This window comes from Hemiscyllium ocellatum, chromosome 24 (assembly GCF_020745735.1).
Source record: "Hemiscyllium ocellatum isolate sHemOce1 chromosome 24, sHemOce1.pat.X.cur, whole genome shotgun sequence".
Taxonomy (NCBI): Eukaryota; Metazoa; Chordata; class Chondrichthyes; order Orectolobiformes; family Hemiscylliidae; genus Hemiscyllium; species Hemiscyllium ocellatum.
The window spans coordinates 58,775,798-58,796,949 of record NC_083424.1 but is presented as its reverse complement, the minus strand read 5'-3'; the positions used below and the strand labels follow the sequence as shown (position 1 = coordinate 58,796,949).

At 41.3% G+C, this 21,152-nt stretch overlaps 2 protein-coding genes across 4 annotated transcripts in view; one reads left to right on the top strand and one right to left on the bottom strand.

Moving 5' to 3' along the window:
- rnf185 (ring finger protein 185) overlaps nucleotides 1-4,292 on the top strand; it is a 155,219-nt gene extending 150,927 nt beyond the window's left edge. The window contains exon 6 of the mRNA XM_060843857.1: nucleotides 4,264-4,292. Coding sequence (XP_060699840.1) covers nucleotides 4,264-4,277 — 14 coding nt within the window. The 3' untranslated portion in view covers nucleotides 4,278-4,292. The remainder of the gene's footprint in view (nucleotides 1-4,263) is intronic.
- Nucleotides 1-21,152, bottom strand: part of dgcr2 (DiGeorge syndrome critical region gene 2) — a 92,926-nt gene that overhangs the window by 22,941 nt on the left and 48,833 nt on the right. For 2 of the 3 annotated variants that reach the window (XM_060843852.1, XM_060843854.1), the window contains 5 exons: nucleotides 10,251-10,376; nucleotides 9,088-9,298; nucleotides 8,185-8,267; nucleotides 7,809-7,991; nucleotides 5,725-5,928 (listed from right to left, as the gene is read on the bottom strand). In XM_060843852.1, the coding sequence (XP_060699835.1) occupies nucleotides 5,725-5,928; nucleotides 7,809-7,991; nucleotides 8,185-8,267; nucleotides 9,088-9,298; nucleotides 10,251-10,376 (807 nt within the window). The remainder of the gene's footprint in view (nucleotides 1-5,724; nucleotides 5,929-7,808; nucleotides 7,992-8,184; nucleotides 8,268-9,087; nucleotides 9,299-10,250; nucleotides 10,377-21,152) is intronic. The other variant, XM_060843853.1, reaches the window with a different exon arrangement.

Below are 21,152 nucleotides of genomic sequence, written 5' to 3'. Positions count from 1 at the left end.
ACTTTTAGGAAGGTTTCAAGGAGCGGAGAAAAACTTCCCGAGAATGTTTCTTCTGGAACATAGCTTCGAAAAGCTGTGGCCACCCTCCTTAGCAAAGTAAAGTTTAAGAGATTTGATGTGGCTATTCAGATCTACTAGTGGTCTGATTACAGTAGATAAAGACAGACTGTTCCCAATGGAACAATCAGGAACCAGAGCACTCTTCTCCCATGCAGTAGAAGTGTCCAGTATAAATAAAAGCCAGCGATACCCATATTACCTGAGTAAATTAAAAAAGCTCTTGAATGGTAATGTTGCGAAATACAAGATGAGAAGCTTTGACAACACATGTCTTTTTTCAGCAATACTCAAGATTGCACAGTTGTGTTAACATTACCTGAAGGAATACTTGGTGACACAGTAAGAAAGACAACATCCATAAGAATTAGATGTAACAACATAGAGAAAAGTGAATCTGTGAACATGGTGTACTTGAATTTCTACAAGCCCTTTGTTTAGGTACTCTACCAAAAATTACTACACAAGAAAGGTTCCAGTGTAGGGAGCAGCTTGGTTAGCTTTGACAGAAGATTGGGTAGCTAACAGAAAGCAGGGAGTAGGGATCAATGTCACACACAGTGGGCTGTCACTAATTGAGCCACTGAGGTCAGTGCTAAAATCTCAACTACTTTAATTCATAGCAATAACTTGCATTGTTATGATGTGGAGGTCAAATCCCTCAGTTAATTAAAACCTCACCTCACAATCTGTTAAAATGCAATTGACAGAGAAATCCTAATTGTCACTGTTTAAAAAAAGTGTATTTTCCTAACTCTTAATAGTGAACACTAAACAATAACTTTTAGCAAATTACAGTCCCCCTTTATATTAACTACTTAAATATCTGACTCCAACTCTATCAAAAAAATGCTGTTCCAATGACACATTTATTAAACATTACATTAACTTAATTTCAAGACCACACAGTCTTTGCCTTCTCTGTGGTCTTCAATCACCCTCCACTGCTGATCTCCCTGGGTGGTCACCTTTCCTTTTACTACAAGTATGTTTTCCATGAAAAGGTACCTTTGGCAGAGAGTACCTTCTAATTTCTTTAAGAGCAAGATTTTTTTTTAGATGGGCAGAGAGCTGTCCAGCTTTAAGATAGTTGCTCTCCCTCTAATTTTCAAAATGCTAGATTTATATGCCTCCCATGACACATTTAAATTCTTATAATTTGATTGGTTTCCAGATGTCAAAACAATAAAATTCAAATTCCATTGGCTTCTGGTATCCGGGACATATTTTAAACTAATTGGTTAAATTCGAATTCTTGTCTAGACAGCAACCAAAACTCAGGTATCCATTTAACAGCCAATTGTTACATGGATCTATTTTCGAACAGAAAAATGTGTTGCTGAAAAAGCGCAGCAAGTCAGGCAGCATCCAAGGAGGAGAATCGACATTTCGGGCATAAGCCCTTCTTCGTCGATTCTCCTGCTCTTTGGATGCTGCCTGACCTGATGCGCTTTTCCAGCAACACATTTTTCAGCTCTGATCTCCAGCATCCGCAGTCCTCACTTTCTTGCGTTTTGGAACAGCCCATCTCCCAGCCTTTCCATTCAGGCAGCGGAGCTTGCACTTTAAGTTTACTGCAATATTCAGAAAACACAATATTTTAAAGTGAACATACAAGCTTTCGACTTCACAACAGCATGGAGAGACAAATGCATTGTTGCTAAATTTGCTTATGATCCAAAGTTAAGTAAGGATCTTAAGTTGCCAGTATCTGTGGCATAGCCACTGCACAAGCCTTGTGGAGACAAATTCCTGACTTTAAAACGAGAGTATCCTGTATGGTAATATATGGCTGTCCCACTGTGTAAAACAAATTTATTAACTTAAATCCGAGTATCCACGAGAACTGGAGGATGATCAGCTGCATAATTATATTCAATCATAATCTGTAATCTCATAGCCTTATATATTACCCATTCTATTCTTTCTATCAAGCTGGGAGATCAGAGTCATAGAGCACAGAAACAGGCCCTTCAGTCCAATATGCCCAAGGTGACCAAATATCCAAATGTGACGTAGTCCCATTTGCCAGCATTTAGGCCGTTTCCCTCTAAAGCCTCCTACTCATATACCCATCCACATGCCTTTTAAATGTTGTAATTGTACCCGCCTCCACCACTTCCTCTGGTAGCTTGTTCAACACATGCACCACCCTCTGTGAAGAAGTTACCTCTCAGGTCCTTATTGAATCCTGCCCCTCTCACCTTAAACCTACGCCCTCTGGTTTTGGATAACCCCACCCTAGGAAAAAAAGACACTGGCTATTCACCCTTTCCATGTCCCTCAAGTTTATAATCCTCTTTTAGGTCACCCCTCAGCCTCAGATGCTCCAGGGAAAAAGATTCCCAGCCTATTCAGTCTCTCCCCACAACTCAATCCCTCTAGTCCAGCCAACATTGTTGTAAGTCTTTTTTGCACCTTAAATTTAACAACATCCTTCTTATAAAGGGTCACCAGAATTGTATGCAGTATTCCATAAGTGGCCTCACCAACGTCTAGCACAGTTGCATCAGATCTTGTCTAAATGCAGATTAAAGGAGGGCATGTCAGAAGCATTACCAGGCATAGCTAAAAATGAAACATCGACCTGATGAAGCTACAACACAGGATGACTTGCATGCTAAACTGCAGAAGCTACATGTGATAGACCTGGACTAAGAGACTCTGCACAGCAGATCAGTTCAAAGCTCTGCAGTCCTGTCACACCAGTGGCAAACAATTAAAGAACTAATAGGAGGTGGACATTTTACAAATATCTCCATCATTGATATTAGGATATTCAAGGACATCAGTATAAATGACAAGGCTTAAGCATTCAATCTAAACCAGAAATATTGAGTGAATGACCGGTCTCAGTCTCCTCCTGAGGTCCACAGCATCACAATATCAGTGTTCAGCCATTTCAATTTACTCTCCATTGTATCAAGCAACAGCAGATGGGATTGGATACCGTAAAGGTGAAAAGCCCGGACAACATTTCAGTAACAGTACTGAAGACTTGTGCTGCAGATCTGGCTGTACCTCAGCCGAGTTGTTCTAATACAGCTATGAAACTGACATCCAAAGGTCCACAAACAAATCCAACCCAGCTAATTACACCTCATCAGTCTATTCTAAACTATTAGCAAAGTGATGGACGCATGAGCTGTCTGAGACTCTGGTTTCCTCCAGGGTCATTTGGCTGCTGACCTCATGTGTAAAAAAAATTAGCTTAACTCCAGATGTGGTGAGAGTGACTGCCTTTGGCATAACCGCATTTTTACAGACTATGGCATCATGAATCCCGAGCAAATATGGAATTGAAGGGAATTGGAGGAAACCTCTCCATTGGTTGGAGTCATACAGGAAGATGATGGCAAGAAACATCCACACTGCACAAATGCCAGACAACAGCCATCTCCAGCAAGTGAGAATATAACCACTGCCCTTAACATTTACTGCCTCTGCATTACTGCTGCTGAATCACTATTGTCAAAAGCCTTCAGGATACCATTGACCAGAAACAGAACTGAACCAGCATATAAATACTGTGGCTACAAGAGTAGGTCAGAGGTGAGGAATTCTGCAGTGACTACCTCAGCTTCCGCCTGCCCATCTACTAAGCAACAATTCAAGATGAGTGATGGAATCCTCCTCACTTGCCCAGATGAATGCAGCTCTTAAGAATATTAATATTCAAGAAGTTTGATGCAGTAACAATAGTGTGTCCTGTTGCAAAGTTGGATAGAGTGATTGTAGATTGGAAGTTACAATTTTACAAACACAAAATTCTAAAATACTACAGAGGAAAGCATTACATGTCCCTTTAAAAGATCATGCACTTTTTCTGTGTTTGGAGATTTAAAATGGATGTCTGTGAACAGCAGCTTAAAAGTGTGCAAGTACACAGACAGCACCCAAACTGAAACATTTGCATCTAAAGGCCATACAGCTAACAGGCCAAGCAGCAGTTTTTAACCAAGATAAAATTGAGCCAATCAATTTGAACCGGGTACTTAGATACCAAGAGCTTATTAAATTTAAATCTGATGGTTTTGACAACACAGGGCCAATCATATTCCAGGAAATATTGATATGTCATCGAGGGTATAAAAGAAAGGGACACTTGGACAAAGACCCCAAAGCAAACTGCCCATCTGCCAGAGCTAACAGCCCTCAGCTCGAGAGAGAATTGCTGACTCTCACAACCTCATTTATGTATTACAGAAAGCACCATCTAAATAACAATGGTACCAATGACAGAGAAGGCATTCCTGATACAAGAATCAATTGAGAAGGCACAGAATATTCCAGAAGACACGTAATCTGGTAATTTTGAGAGACTAAATTCTGTTTTTTCCATGTGAGTGTGAGATATATATTTCTTGGAACAGCACACCATTAGAATCTTGCTTTATTCAGGAATAGTTTATAGTTAGAAGGGATTTATTGTTTATCAATAGTTTAGTTGAATTGTTCACTGTTGAGAGTTAGATAAATAAATTGTTACTTGTTGATTTTAAAGTGAGTATCAAAGGTTTATTTTATTAATCATTAGAAGTTGCTGAAAAGCAGGTTTTACACTCTTTTACAGATTATAGGGTTAGGCGCTCTTCTTTGGGAGTTTCGGTTTTAGTTCTCAGACGGAGGTCAACCTCCGCTTTATAACAATACCAAGATGCACCAATGTAAATTGATTAAGGTTCCATTGTCAACACATATCAAACTCATAACATCTACCATCTAAAAGGACAAGAGCAGGAGACCTGCAGGGAGTGGAAATCATCCAAAACTCTGCTGAACATGACTTGCCTTGCATCAAGACCCCTTCACCCATCAACCCTTGTAACTCACTGACCTACACTGGTACCTGATCCAGCAATGCCTTGGTTTGGAATTCTCATTCCACAATGCAGAACAGGAAAACATAGGCTAAAGTGCCACTTGCAATGTGATTGGAGCTGGGAAGGAATAACCATAACACTTAGGTTATGAGACTGCTTGGATTCAAACAGAAACTTGCATTTATACAACACCTTTCCTGATTTTAAGACTTCCAAATACTTTCCACAGCCAAACATTTGCAAGCTGCCACCACTGGCATAATGTTGGAAAACCTAGTATTTAATCTGCACAAAGCAAGATCCCAAGAACAGCAATGTGATAATGACTAGATCATCTGCCTTATTAATGGTGTTTGAAGGATAAATATTAGTGAGGACATCATCATAGACTCTCCTGTTCTTTTGGAATCATACCACAACTGACTTTCTACCCATCTCAGTGTCTTGTGTAACAAATTGCTGCAATTTCATGACTAAAGCCAAAAACTCAAAAGCAGCTACAGTTAATACATTGCAGGCCATTTCCTTTTCATACGCAACACTTCTGATGTCTGTTTTGAAAGGACATTCTCCCACCTCCACTGAACATATCTGCTTCTTCCAGTTTATAAATAAAATTCTGGCACATGGCAAACCCCACCTGGAGATTCGTACCACTTCAAAGCTCAAAGAATGTGTAGTTGCTCACCTCACTGTCTCCTTCCTGTCCACCAATCTTCAGGCTCTTAACCCCAGTCAGTGTTTCCCTGCTGCACTCGAGGACCTGCATTCACTCACCCATCACGTCTACGCGTTTGAACAATGGAGTGCGGGACAGGAAAGTGTTGCCCCTGACCTGCTTTACCTGGGTCCAGGCAGGTGAACTTGCAGCATTCCTTCGGGTCCTTTTCGTAGTGTTGACAGCCCTGAGGCCGCTCACACAGCGCTGCCACACACATTTCTGGTTCGCCATTATGGCAGGTGCAGCTCAAACATGGATCATTCCCCTTTGGAGTGAAATACTTGCCCTCGTCCACCACGTTGTCTTTTATATCCACGCAGGTTTGACCTAGAAGACAGGCATTAGTGAGATGCAAGTTACTAAAAACGAGGTTGTAACCGTGTCAGTTAAATCTCTTTATTCAGCAGAGCTCCAGGTTCCTCTCAACCATGAAAGCTATGAGAGCTGTGCAAGATGTTTGGAGAATTCCACAATTCCACGACTTCAATTAGCTGGATATCGAGTTCCCAGCACAGTCAACCTAGTCTTCTAAGCCAATTACACAAAGATTGCGGGAGCTGATTTAAGTGTTAAAACAAGGAAAGGCTGGAGGATGATTTAAAAAGCCATGAATTAGATTAAAAACTGCTCACGCTCAAAATAACATGCGCAAAAAACACAATTTACTTTGATGCAATTTCCATTTTGTGTTGCACATCACGTCTTCACAATGGCCCTGCACACTGTCAAAACAAATCATACTTCCAGTCACCAATTTCAAATGCTTCAAGTTCTTTCTCTCAAAATTCAGTAATTTTGTTTAAACTTGAGTAAGCTGTCCGATCCTTGCAGTGTTAAATATGGTCACATTCTGATTACTGTATGAAAGTCTCTCCAGTCTTTCTGACGAAAGACCTTTGGAGGTTTGGCTGGCCTCTTTTTAAGTCAAATCTAGGGTGTTTAACTTCCCTTGTTTGCTCTTTCATAAATATCTTTCCGTGAACTCATCATATTCTTCCTGTCTTCCCCCACCCAATGGTGCTTCCTCCTTGCTTATTTGAGAATCTCCATGCCAGACATCGCATCTAATCCTAACAATTGTATCGGAGTCTGTGCTGTGGCCGGGAGTCCACAATGACTTCACTCAAGGCATGTGAGGTAAGAAGGAAGAGGGAGGGACAAAACACAAAAAGAGAAAAAAAAACTATGGAGCAGATGAGCTCCGGCTGTGGAGTCCTAGTCTGCCACCAACTTGTTAGATAACTTTTTACTTCTTTATCTAATTTATTCCTATGATTTTCTACTTTTGTACTCAAGATTGTGCAAAGGTCTGTAATGCTGGACTTTTTATTACTTTATTTTTCTAAGCTTTCCCTAAGAATCTGTATTTAGGCATCTTTGTACCTAAGATGGTGTCTTAAGTCGCAACGTGTAAACTTTTCACTATACTCATGCAAGTCCATGTGACAATAAAGCTAATCCTAACAATTGCTACACAAGTATTCTCTCACATTGTTCACCTGGGACATCAGGTGCTCACTCATGTTCCTAGAAGGCAGGACACCAACACCTCCCTGCATAAGATTTACAAGAAAATCTAACTGTGACTCTAAGAATGAAATCCCCAATACCACAAACCTATCTGCTATTATTTGATCACTTGCTTCTTCATTGGCAAGGCATTGGATCAGTGTCTTCAGAGCAAGACTGATCCTTGAAAGAGGTCATAGAACATTTAGATTTCTCAAGCACCCACTGCTCACCCCTCTATTCAGTCTGACTGCACATTATTAGATTAAATGGTGAGGTAATGTGTCACTTACCTAGGATAAACATCACCAGTGATGGATTTAGCAACACTGACCCAGAATAAACAAGTCCCTTGCTCCCAATCTAGAAACTGAGCCACACTGACCTTGTACTTCACTCGCCTCAGGATGTGTATAGGAGTCTAGCTCAGGCTGCAGCGTCAGATGAAACAAAAACAAAAGTTTTCTCAACACCATCAAGGTGACTCAGCCTACAGGGGGAGTCAGGACAAACTGAATTTGCACTTTGAAATCAAAAGGGAGAGATGTGGTCTGGTGGCCTTGCTTGTAGTTGCACCTTTCCATAACACAACATTGCAAATCATATTCCCTAGATTTGTTTCATGATCTTCAGGATTTTGGGAGCAGTTGGTGAGCCGACAGTTATCGATATGCAGATATTTCCAAGCGTGTACTCACTTCTCTTACAAAGAAATGCTGACTTCTCATTGCAGTTCTCTGCATACCAGCTGTGCAATCCACGGTGCCGTAGGCTGGGCAAGTGGGAGCACTGCAACTGAGCACATAACACGTTCTCCTGTTCAGAGATAGTCATCCCAAAGAATGTCACCTTCTCTGGGGGAAGAAAAACTTCTGAGGAACCTACAGAAGGAAAAAGATATCACCAAAGCTGTGAAATACAATGCGTGGTTATAAACAAAAATAGGAGGCAGAGGATAGGTGCATGGTAGGAGAACCAGGGAGGGGTTTGTTAGCAGTGTGGAGCCACATAAGGAGTATCAGATCAGACAAAGATATTATGAACAATGAAGAATTTGGCATCCTGCATACTCACTGCTCTTGTAGGCTACTTCCCATTGCCCCTGGAGGGAGGTGTGACTTCGGTTGGTTACCATGTATTGATAGCCAACCCAGAATCTGGAAAATAAACCATTCAGCAAACAGATAATTAATTAATTATCTCCATTTGTAGCACATGCTAATACTAATAATAATTAATAAATCAAGGTTCAAGGAATGGGAGGTTCAATGATAGCTTGGATAAAATATGGGCTTTAGGACAGACAACAGCATACAAAGATAGACGTTTAGCCCAGAACATGGTCAACAGTGATGGTCCTCAAGGGTCAGTGAGAAGATGCATTTTGTGCTTTTTTTGCTCTGAATCATTAAGTTAGATGTTAGAATGCAGACTGAATGCAGAGTGCAGACTGCTCATAAACCAAGCTTGGGATGACAAATAATTAGGTCGATACCAATCAACTGCAGCATGACACAGCTAGGTTAGCAGAATAGACACGGGCAGATTAGGCAGAATGGACCGCCCCATGGATAACCTATATTGACTTGTTAAGCCAAAGGACCTCACTCTGTTGTGATGACCCAGCGACTGTTATAACTCAGAGGAGCATCAACGTTTGGAACCAACCCCATGCCAATCAGCCTGAAGTCCCATCACATTCATTTTCACTTTGCCTCTTACTCACTCTACTCTAATAATATCCTGCCAACTTCTAACTTGAGCCCCATTCCTCTTCACCACCATGCTCCCTGGCTCGCAGCTGTCCTTTGCATCACACTTCTTTTACCCACTCCACTCCCAACACCATGTCTGCTCTCCATGCCCACTGTCCTCCCACCTCGCCCTACCCCTTGCAAGTTCCTCTTCTCTCTATCCACCTCGCCAAAACTGTTTTTTTGAAAAAATCTTTCTACTTTCTTTTGCCCAGAGTCTCACCTGCGCTGGTCCTTGCGGCTCACTGGCCGCTCCTCCAGGTCCCACTCTTCAGCCAGGATGAACCGTAACTCCTGATCAGTCGTGAAGGTGGCCAGTGATCCATTCACTTGCTGACACATCTGGACAGCATCCCAGTAGTTCTCGCTGTTTAAATACACTCTGTAACAGCTCGCTGTCCCTTCATAGTGATGCCAGCCAGTTGGGCACTTCCCTACCAACAATAAAAGGCTGAGGGGTTTATTCAGCTCTTGTATTACAGCAAGTGGAGAAGGATGCAGTACAGAAAATTCAGCAAAGGGTGCATAATATCCAACCGAAAACACCCTGCAGCATTTCACACAGAAGACCATTCAGCCCTTTGATTCAGTGTTGGCTCTTTTTGAAAAGCAACAACATTAGCCCCACTCATTCCTCCTTCCCCTTAAATCACTATCTTCTTCAGTTATTTACTCAATTCTCTTTTAAAAGCTTATACCAAATCTAGATCCATCATGCGGTGTCTTCCAAATTTCAACATGCGAATGTGTTATCAACCATCACATCATGAGAACCCCAGTTTCCTTTCATTAACTCAACCTTAATAACTTGATCAAATGCCCTTTTAGCCTGCTCTATTCTAGCTCAGTTGGTTGGATAGTTGGTATGTGAAGCAGTGTGACACCAACTGTGTGGGTTCAAATCCCGTCACTGGCTGATGTTACCATGAAGGACTCAATGTCTCCCCTTGCTTCAGCTATGGTGGGCCTCAGGTTAATTTACATTAGTCATCGCTCTCCTATAAGAGAGCTGCCTATGATCTGGTAAGACTGCTGCGACACGAGTACTATTGGCTGGGTTATGTAACACCAGATTATTGAACAGGTCTGTTTTATTACAGAGGTCCAGTAATGGATACGACAGGAACATACTAACCACAGTCAGCACTGATAGAACTGGTCCCCACTCCCAGTGGGGGACAGCACGTTTAGCAACTGTGCACCAGAGAGAGCCAGTACTTTCAACAAGTGTTTTGCAGAAGGATTAGGACTCATGATTTCAGAAGTAATTGGTAGATAGAAAACGTTCTAACATTGAATTGAGATTGATCCCAAAGCATAAACTGGTAACTACTGATAATCTAAAAGCCTTCTGGGCTTAGATGAGAGGTTAGAACAGTAACCTACGTTCCAACTGAAATGACTGACCCATGTTAACAGGGTAAAAGCGGCTGTCCTCAGCTCCCCTGCCACGCCCATGTTTAGAGTCCACTGTTTCCTTCACGCGATGTATCTGATGGTCGCCGATTATACCTAGCAGGGAAAAACAGCACTCATTGAAACTGAAGGCAATTGTTGCCACCACCTCCACAACATTCACCACACAACAACATCCCAATGTTCTTCAACAGCAGTAATATGAGAGACTGGAACACAGAGATCATAGAGTTAGGTTTAAATTAGCGTATTAAAAGAGGAACACAGAGGCTTTTATGAGGGAGGGGCTGTGTGCGCTCTTCACAGGGAAGTTGAAGTTGCTGATAGCTAGGTTGTCTATGGCAAAGATATGCAAAAGGCCAAATTGCAAGAATGCAGATATTTTTGAGAGTTGTGGAGTTGGAGAAGATTGCACAGTTAGGGAGGAGTGAGGCCAATCGAGGAATTTAATATAAAAAAAGTAAGAATTTTAAGGGATTCAAGGGGGAGCCAGTGTAGATTGAAAAGTGACAGGGATTCAATGCAAATAAAGGCATTAGCGACAACGCTCGTGGTAAGTTTTAGTTTATGAAGTGGATCAGGTGGGAAAGGGCCAGAATAGTCAGGCTTAGATTACTGTGTCGGAGTGTTTATTCCATGAGGAAAGGCTAAGCCTCTTTGAGTTTAAAACAATTAGAGGCCATTGTACTGAGGTGGAGAAGGTTCTGAAGGATGTTGACCTGGTAGAGGGTGAGAGGATGTTTCTCCCCCCATGGGGACTTCAGAAAAAGGTGCCACCTTTTCACAATAAGGGACTTCCCATTTAAGTTCACAATCCAGGTTGGGAGACATTGGTACCTGTGGGAAATACATTGAATTGAGCAGCATAAAAGGCTTAGGACTTTCACTCATGTTCTGGGAGGGGAGACAAATGGACCCAGAAGAGACAGTGTGGGGCAAAACTCCAAGAGAGCTATCACTAGAAATCCGTAAGATTATTATTATTATTAAGAAGAAGCTACTGTTACGGAGTCTAAATAGTTTAAAATGAGAAACATATATAATTTATAAAGAGGCAGACTTTTAGATTTCAGTAAGGAGCATTTCCAAACTTAAGCCAAAGTAAAATAAAATTACAAAGTAAATCAAAGGAAAATAAAGTAAATGTAACTGAAGTTAAAATACTAGTAAGATTTCATAGTATGTTTATACTTATTCTAAGTGTGACAAACAAATTTCAGAGTTACAGAATAGCAAATCACCTAGACCAAGTAGACTACACATTCGACAATGTACAGAAATATGTCCCCTAACATTGTCACAGGCTACACAGGTTTGAGCTGTATTTTGGAATTTAAACAGTAGCTAGACTCTCTACTGAGCTTTCACAAGGAAGAGAACCATGTAGATAGCAAAATGTGGTCATGTCACAATTAATAAGCATACTAGCAGAAAGGGAATGGGGACTACTACGCAATCCAAAAATGTCTACTATGCTTGCTAATCAGTATTCTCCTTTGGAAATTAGTGGAGGCATGCTTCCTCAAGTGAATGCACCAAAGACAAATCCATGTCACCAAAGGCATCTTGGTGTACAGAAGGGGAGAAAGAAAACAGAAAGGCACCTTTGATAGGGGAATTCCACAATCAGGTATTTTCTGTTGCATTAAACGCAACTTCAGGATGGTATGCTGCCCCCTGCTGCTAGGGTCAATGACATTTCAAAATGGCTTCAGGACTCCCTTCTAGGGTAGTAGAATCTGGCAGAAGTCATCTTTCATAGTGATAACACGGACATTGGTAGGAAAAGGGATGAAATGCTGGAAGTAGATTTTGGGGAGTTAAGGAGAAAATTTAAATGCAGGACCCCTAGAGCAGTGGTGTTAAGATTAGTCCCAGTACCGCATGCTAGTGAGCATAAGAACAGGAGGATCAATTGGTTAAATGTTTGGCTGGATAACTGGTGTAGAAGGGAAGGTCAGATTTCTGAAAGGTTGGGATCAATTATGGGGCTGGTGGACCTGTACAAGTGAACAGGTTACATTCCTAACAGGACTGGAGCTGATATCCTCACAAGAAGATTTGCTAGTGGTATTGGAGTGGATTTAAGCTAACGTATTGAAGGGATAGTTGAAAAATGTGGTGCTGGAAAAAAACAGCTAGCCAGGCAGCATCTGAGGAGCAGGAGAATTAACGTTTCAGACATAAGCCCTTGTTAAAGGGATAGGAACTTGACAGGTAACCCAAATGAAAGGAGAAAACTTAAAGGGGACTAGAAGACAGGGGAAACAAAGTCGAGCATCCAGCATTCTCAAATGCAGAATGCAGAAGATAAAGTTAAGGATTCTCTACTGGAATGCACGCAGCATTTCAATAAGATAGTTGATCTAAAGGCACAAATAGAGACAAATGGTTATGATATAATTGCCATTACAGAGACATGGCTATCTGGTGACCACAATTAGGAATTGAATGCTCATGAATTTTCAATGCTTAGGTATGACAGACAAGAAGGAAAAGAAGGAGTTACACTGAATAAATGAGATGGGATCAATGCATCAGTGACAGGATCTGAGTTTGGAAGAACAATTTCTGGAACCTGTTTGGGTGGAGCTAAAAACAGCAAGGGCCACGAAAGAAGTCATATCAAACTCAAGACATTAACTTTGTTTCTCTCTCCACAGATGCTGTCAAACCTGCTGAGTCTCCCCAGCATTTTCTATTTTCATTGCTTCAGACATTGATTTGGTCACCAAACTGCAGTGGCAGTGTAAGGGTATTAATAAGATGATAAGAGAAGCAAGTACCATGGGCAAATAGTTATCATGGAATTCAACCTGCTTGTAGACTGGGTAAATCCAAAGCTGTGGGCGGCACGGTGGCACAGTGGTTAGCACTGCTGCCTCACAACACCAGAGACCCGGGTTCAGTTCCCGCCTCAGGCAACTGACTGTGTGGAGTTTGCACATTCTCCCCGTGTCTGCGTTGGTTTCCTCCGGGTGCTCCGGTTTCCTCCCACAGTCCAAAGATGTGCGGGCCATGCTAAATTGCCCATAGCGTTAGGTAAGGGGTAAATGTAGGGGTATTGGTGTGCTGCGCTTCGGCGGGTCGGTGTGGACTTGTTGGGCCGAAGGGCCTGTTTCCACACTATAAGTAATCTAATCTAAGGAGTTCCTCAAGTATTACACAGCAACACCAACTAGAGGACAAGCTACTTTAGATTCAGTATGATGTAATGAAAAGGGCTAATTAACAATGTTGTTGAAAATGAACCTTTACGAGGCATAACATGACAGAATTTTACACTTTTCTTGAAAGTGAGGGTGTTCAATCTGAAGCAAGGGTGTTTTGAAATTATGAACATGGAACTGTACGGCACAGGAATGGGACCTTCGGCCCTTGATGCTGTGCTGAAAATGACACCAAATGAAACAAATCCCTTTTGCCAGCCACTAGTCCAAATCCCTCCATTCCTTGCACATTCATGTGCTTATTTAAAAGTCCCTTAAATGCCTTCATCGTATCTGCCTCCAATACCACCCCAGGCAGTGTGTTCCAGACTCGTACCACAGTGTAGAAAAACTTGCCCCTCATGTTTCATTTGAACTGTTCCCCTCTCCCCTTAATTCATGCCTCCTATGTATTAGATGTTAGACATCTCACCTCTGGGAAAAAGATTCTGACCATCAACCCTATCTTTGGATCTCAATTTTATGAACTTCTATCATATTTCCCTCAACTCAAGAGAAAACAACCTGAGTTTTTCTCCACATTCATCCTGCAATTTGGCGACCAGAGCTAAACACAATACTCTAGGTCTGGCCTTACCAAAGTCTTATAAAGTTTTAACAAGACATCCTGACTTTTGTATTGAATTCCCTGACCAAGAAAGACAAGCATGCCATATGACTTCTTTACCACACTATTCACTTGTGGGGCCACTTTCAGGGAGCTATAAACCCCAAGATCCTTCTGTACTTCAATGTTGTTCAAAGTCCTACCATTAATTGTGGACTTTTCCTTACCACTTGATCTCCCAAAGTGCAACACCTCACACTTACCCAGATTAAACTCCATCTGCCATTTCTCCACCCATACCTGCAACTGATCTATATCCCACTGCATCCTTTGACAATATTCTACATGATCCATAACTTCACCAATCTTTGTATCGTCTGCAAATTTATTAACTCACCCATCTATGTTTCCATCGAAGTCAGAGGTTCCTGTGGAACACCACTAATCACAGACCTCCAGCCTGAAAAACATCCTTCTGCCATTACAGTCTGTCTCCTATTGGCAAGTCAATTCTGAATCTGTATGGCCAAGTCACTGTGGATCCCATGCATTGTAAACTTCTGGATAAAGCTACTATGAGGGACCTTGTCAAAAGCCTGACTAAAATTCAGGTAAACAACATCTACTACTCTATACTCATTGAATTTTTTTTTGAGGAAAAGACGATCAAGTTAACAAGACATGACCTACTCTTCACAATGCCATGCTGACTGTCCCTAATAACCCATGTTTTTCCAAATGCGTATAAATCCTAGATCTAAGAATTCGCTCCAATCACTTCCCAACCACCGTGAGACTCACTAATTTATAGTTTCCTGGATTGTCCCTCTTTCCTTTCTTAAACAGAGGAACAAAATTAGCTACTCAGCAATCTTCTTTCTTGCCTCTCTCAATAACCTGGATAGATAACATCAGGACCTGAGCACTTATCTATCTTAATGCTCTTCAAGAGATCCAACATCACTTCTTTCCTGATCTCAAAACGGCCTACATATTAGTATGCTCCGCACATATTGCGCACTCATCTCCTGGGTGAATGCTTGTAAAGCACTCATTTTGGATCTCACCCTCCAAGCACAAGCTCCTTCCATTACCTTCTCCCTAATTATCCTCTTGTTTATAATGTACCTATAGAATGCCGTGGGATTCTCTTAAATCCTACTTGCAAGGTCACTTAATAGTCCCTTCGTGCTCTCCTAATTCCCTGCTTGAGTTCTTTACTGCTTTCTTTATATTCCTCACTGACCCTGACCAATTTTAACTTCCTAACCCTTGCATGTGTTTCTTTTTTCCCTGTTGACTAAATTCACAACCTCCCTTGCTATCCAAGGGTCCCTTAATGTGCCATCCTCGTCTTTCCTCCTTAATTGAACTTTCCAGTTTTGAACTCTGATCAGCAGGTCTTTAAACAGTTCCCACATATCAAACACTGACTTCACCGATAATAGTTCCTGCCAATTAACACCCTCTAGCTCCTGCCTAATACTGACCTAATTTGCCCTCCCCAATTTAGTACCATCCCACAAGATCCTGACTTACCCTTGTACATAGCTATGACAGCATAAGGCACAAACTAGCTAAACTGGATTAGGAAAATACATGAAAAGGCAGGTTGTACATCAATAATGAGCTTTTTAAAAAGAGTGATTACATGGCTTTTAGCAACTATACATTCCTTCAAAGTGCAAAAACTCAAAAATGTCAGTTAGCCATTTTTGACAATATTTAAGGATTATATAAATAAGGCTTATAAATTGGTAATAAACAGAAATAAATCTGGAGATTGTGAAGTTTTATAAAAACAGAAGGAGGTGGTACAAGCAACTGATGAGGAAACGAAGAATGGAATAGGAATACAACCTACCAACAAAATAAAACTGAACTGCAAACATTTCGACAGATACCGTCATGAAATTGGTGCGCAAAAAATTGTAAAATGGGGGGAAAGCATTGTGATATCCCTTTAAGATAATGCTTGACATGCTTAGAGATTTAAAAATTAATGTCTGTGGGCAGCAGCTACAGGTGCTCGAATTGATTTAATGTGTCAAAATGCCATTCAGTTAGCAGGCCCAAGCAGCAGGTTTACCCAGACAACTGCTCACATTCAGGCAGTTTAATTTAAAAAGGTAATTGGAGACTAAGGAACAATTAAATTGCCAACCTGAAACCAATTATATCAATAGAATTACATCATTGGGGGGGGGGGTATATAACAAAAGGGGCAATTGGACAGAAAGGAGAGCTAACTGCCATCTGAAGGGGTGAGAGCAAAGTGTCAACTAAGAAAGAAACACTGAGCTCTCACAAGAAATTTCCACGCTCTCTAAAAAGCACCATCTGTCTATAAAATACACGGTACGTTTCGCAAGCATTCTTGACACCAGAAAACAAGAGAAGGAATTTTGGAAAGAGGTACAGAAAGTTCAGGAGGATGTATTCTGTGTGAACTTTAGGATACTAAGTTTCAATTTATTGTTCTTATTAATTGGATTTATATAAGTGGGACTTGTGTTATTGATACATCGTAGTTATTAGAATTTAGTTCAGGAAGGGAATAGGTAACAGTTAGAAGAGATTTATTCTGTTTGTTAGTTATTAATTTGGCCCCTGTTGGAGTAAGATAAATGAATTGTTACTTGTTAATTATTAAGCTGGTGAAAGGATTGCATTTCATTTAACCACTCCTTCATAACAGATTGGAGGACGAGAGGTCAGAGCATACCATATTTCACACTCTTATCAGATTATGAGGCGACACAATCTTTTCTGGGTGTTTTGGAGAGGCTAAAATCGAATTTAAGTAGAGATAATAAGAAAGTTGAAATTGTAATGGAATTAGTCAAACACTTAGGTATATCAGAGAAACACCCAAGTGCAATGGAGCTGTAAAAAATTAAATTGCAAATGAGACAATTAGAGTTAGAAGACAGAGAAAGGCAAGGAATGTTTGAGCTGGAAAACATGATGTGGAGAAGCCAATGTTGGACTGGAGTGGCCAAAGTTAAAAAAACATGCAACTCCAGGTTATAGTCCAACAGGTTTATTTGGAAGCACTTCATCAGGATCTGATGAAGGAGCAGCACTCCGAAAGCTAGTGCTTCCAAATAAGTCAGTCGGACTATAACCTGGCGTTGTGCAATTTTTAACTGAGTTGGAAAAGATGAAGTTGGAACTTGAAGCAAAAACTCTTCAAATGACAGAAGTAAAAGCACAGGAAAGTGATGATGAGCAAACCCATCATAGCCAACAGCCTGGTAGGGATATGTCCTAATATGTCCAGATATTACCAAAATTCACTGAAAAAGGTGCAAAAGCCTTTTTCATTTCTTTTGAGAAACTGGCCAGGCAGATGAATAGTCCTGAGGCTGTGTGGGTAATGTTAATTCAGACCAAGTTGCTAAGCAGGGCTAGTGAGATGTTTGCAGCGCTGTCAGATGAGGTATCAAGAGATTATTAAGATTCTAAGATATACATGCAGTTGGAAAAACAGGGTTTGATTAGGCATAGTCAGAATGGCTTTGTGCGTGGGAGATCATGCCTCACAAATTTGTTAGTGTTCTTTGATGAAGTGTCCAGTAAGATTGATGAGGGATGGGCAGTAGACTATTGTATATGGATTTCAGTAAGGCTCTTGATAAGGTTCCACACTGCTCTGGAAGGTTAGATTGCATAGAATCCAGGGGGAGCTAGCAAACTGGATACACATTTGGCTTGATACTAGGAAGCAGAAGGGAATAGTGGAAAGATGCTTGTCGGACTGAAGGCCTGTGACTAGTGGTGTACCTCAGGGCCCATTGCTTAGTAAGTTTGCAGATGACACTAAAATAGGAGGTGTCATGAGGAAGGTTGTCAGAAATTGTAGCAGGACCTTGATCAGCTGGGGAAGTGGGCTAAGAAGTGGCCAACGGAGTTTAATGTAAGTATGAGGTGTTACATTTTGGAAAGCCAAATTAAGGTAGGAGTTTCATTGTGTTTGGTAGGGCCTCAAGGAGTGTAGTTCACCTTGGGTTCAGGTACATGGTTCTCTGAAAGGGGAGTCACAGCAAGTCAGGGCAGTGAAGGTGGTTTTTGGCACACTGGCCTCCATCAGTCAGGATATTGAGTATAAAAGTTGGGAAATTATATTGCAGTTGTACAGGATGTTAGTGATGCCATACTTGGAGTATTGCGTTCAGTTCTGATCACCTTGTTACACGAAGGATGTTATTAAACTGAAAAGAGTGCAGAAGAAATTTGCAAAGATGTTGCCAGGACTCTAGGAACTGAGTTATAGGGAGAGGTTGGATGCTAGGATTTTTTTTATTTAGATCACAGGAGACGGAGTGGGGATCTAACCGAAGTGTATATGATCATAAAAGGCATGGAGAGGGTGAGTGCATTCAGTCTTTTCCCCACAGTTTGGGGAATCAAGGACTAGAGAGCATAAGTTTAAGGTTAGAGGGGAAATAATAGAAGAGAACTGGAGGGGCAGCTTTTTGTTTTACACAGAGGGTGGTATGCATATGGAATAAGCTGCCAGTGGAAGCGGCTAAGGTATTTACATTGACAACATTTAAAAGGCATTTGGACAAATACATAGATAGGAAAGGTTTAGAAGGATATAGCAGAAGTGAGGACTGCAGATGATGGAGATGAGAGTCGAGAGTGTGGTGCTGGAAAAGCAGGCAGCATCTGCAGAGCGGGAAAACTGACTTTTTGGGCAAAAGCCCTTCATCAGGAATGAGGCTGGGAGCCTCGGCGGAGGGCAGATAAATGGGAGGGGAGGTAGCTGACAGTGCAATAGGTGGATGGAGGTGAGGGTAATGGTGATAGGTTGGACGGGTAAGTGGTGCAGATAGGTGGGAACGAAGATGGACAGGTAGGACAGATCATGAGGGTGGTGCTGAGCTGAGGGTGGAACTGGGATAAGGTGAGGGAAGGGATAATGAGGAAATTAGTAAAATCCACATTGATTCCACGGGGTTGGTGGGTCCTGAGGTAGAAGATGAGATGTTCTTCCTCCAGGCATCGGGTGGTTAGGGAGTGCCAATGGAGGAGGCCCAGGACCTGCATGTCCTTGGAGGAATGGGATGGGGAATTTGAAGCGTTCGGCCATGGGGTGGTGGGGAGGTTGGTACGGGTGTCTTGGAGATGTTCTCTGAAGCACTCAGAGTAGGTGTCCTGTCTCCACAATGTAGAAGAGATCACATTGGGAGCAACTGACACAGTAAATGACACGTGTAGAAGTGCTAGGCCAAGTGCAGGGAAATGGGGTTAATGTGGATGGACCAGTTTGGGCTGAAGGGAGTGTCTCCATGCTGTAGAACTCCATAACTCTATTTTAGACAAGCTATATTGAGTGCCTATGAACTGGTACCCAAAGCATATAGACAATAGTTCAGAAATATAAGAAATCAGGTCAGACTTATATCAAGTTCGATCAATGAGTGAAAGCATTAATGATAGACAATGATAGATATATGAGAATCTTAGATATTATTCTACTGAAGGAGTTTAAAAGCCAACTTCCAGAAATGATAAGATCTTATATTGAGGAACAGAACGTTCAAACAATGAGAATAGCTGGAAAGATGGCAGACGAATACGCATTGGTGCATAAATCGAAATTTAGCTTCCGTCAACAATTTCGTTCTGAGGGGAAAAAAAAAAATCGGGAAACAGGGAGATTCTTCAGTGAAAAACAAGTAGAAGATCACACTGGGAATAGTTTACCACAGGTGAAAAAAGAAACCCAGCAGGGTGAAAAGCTGGTGAGAGGCCTCAGGTGTTTTCACTGTATTAAGGAGGGATACAAAGTCATAGCACAGGTGGTTGAAGAAAGCAACTGGGAAAAAGGATGTGGTGAAAGAGTGTAAAGGGAGTGAATTTTTCTGGGTGTTTCAGTTTTAATTATCAGAGAGGTGTCGACTTCAGCTTCATAAGTACCTTTGTCGGAGGAAGCGAAAGGTTTCTGCATTTATAACCCCAAAAAGGCTATATCAATTTAAAGTAATACCCTTTGAAATGAAGAATGCACCAGCCACATTTCAAAGACTTATGAACAGAGTTGTGGCAGGAGTGACTAATTGTGCCATCTATCTTGATGATTTACTGATCATTAGCCACTCATGGAAAGATCACATGATGCATTTGGCAGAACACTTTGAAAGATTATGGAAAGAACGACTGGTCCTAAATTTACAGAAAATGGAATTCGTGAAGGCAGAGATGACGTTGTTGGGACATAACATCAGACATGGAAGGATGACCCCAAGGAACTTGAAGACAAAGGCCATTGAGGAATTTCCAAGACTATCCTTGAAGAAAGAGGTGTTTGTAATTTTTGGGACTGAGCAGGTTCTCCTGGAAGTTTGTACCAAACCTAAGTAGCATGGCGGCACTGCTGACAGATTTGCTAAAGAAGAACATGAAATTTCAGTGGACAAATTTCAGGAGGCATTTGAGAATTTAAAGCCATGTTAACCACTGAACCAGATTTAGCCACACCAAATTTCAAAAAAACCCTCTAAAGTTGCGATTGACGCCAGAGGTGTAGCGGTTGGAGCTGTGTTGATGCAGGAAGATGATGGCAGACTTGAAAGGCCAATTGGTTATTTTTCAAAGAAACTCAATTTCCACCAGAGAAAATACTCCCCCATTGAAGAGTTATTCATTTTGGTACTGGCCTTACAACATTTTAAAGTTTATTTTACAAACAACGTTACGGAGACGATTGTGTACAAGGACCACAATCCTCTCACCTTTTTGGAAAGATTTAAAAGACAAAAATGAGAGACTATTTGTTGCAGTCTTATGTTACATTCTTTTAATTTACAAATTGTACACGTTGCGGGTCATAAAAATGTTACTGCAGATGCATTATTGCAGGGTTAAAAGAAAATGTGTAGGTAAGATAGAACTGGTACAGTCCAATGTTATACATGTATGCAGAATTAGAGTGAAAGGTATAATTTTTTTTATGACCTTTGTATCTCACAATAATGGCATTAAGATTTAGATGAGAATAAAAGAAACAAAGCCATCTTTTCATGATGAAGGTTCAGTTTTTTCTTAAGGGAGGTGGGGTCACAAAGCTGGTGTAAAAATAAGGTA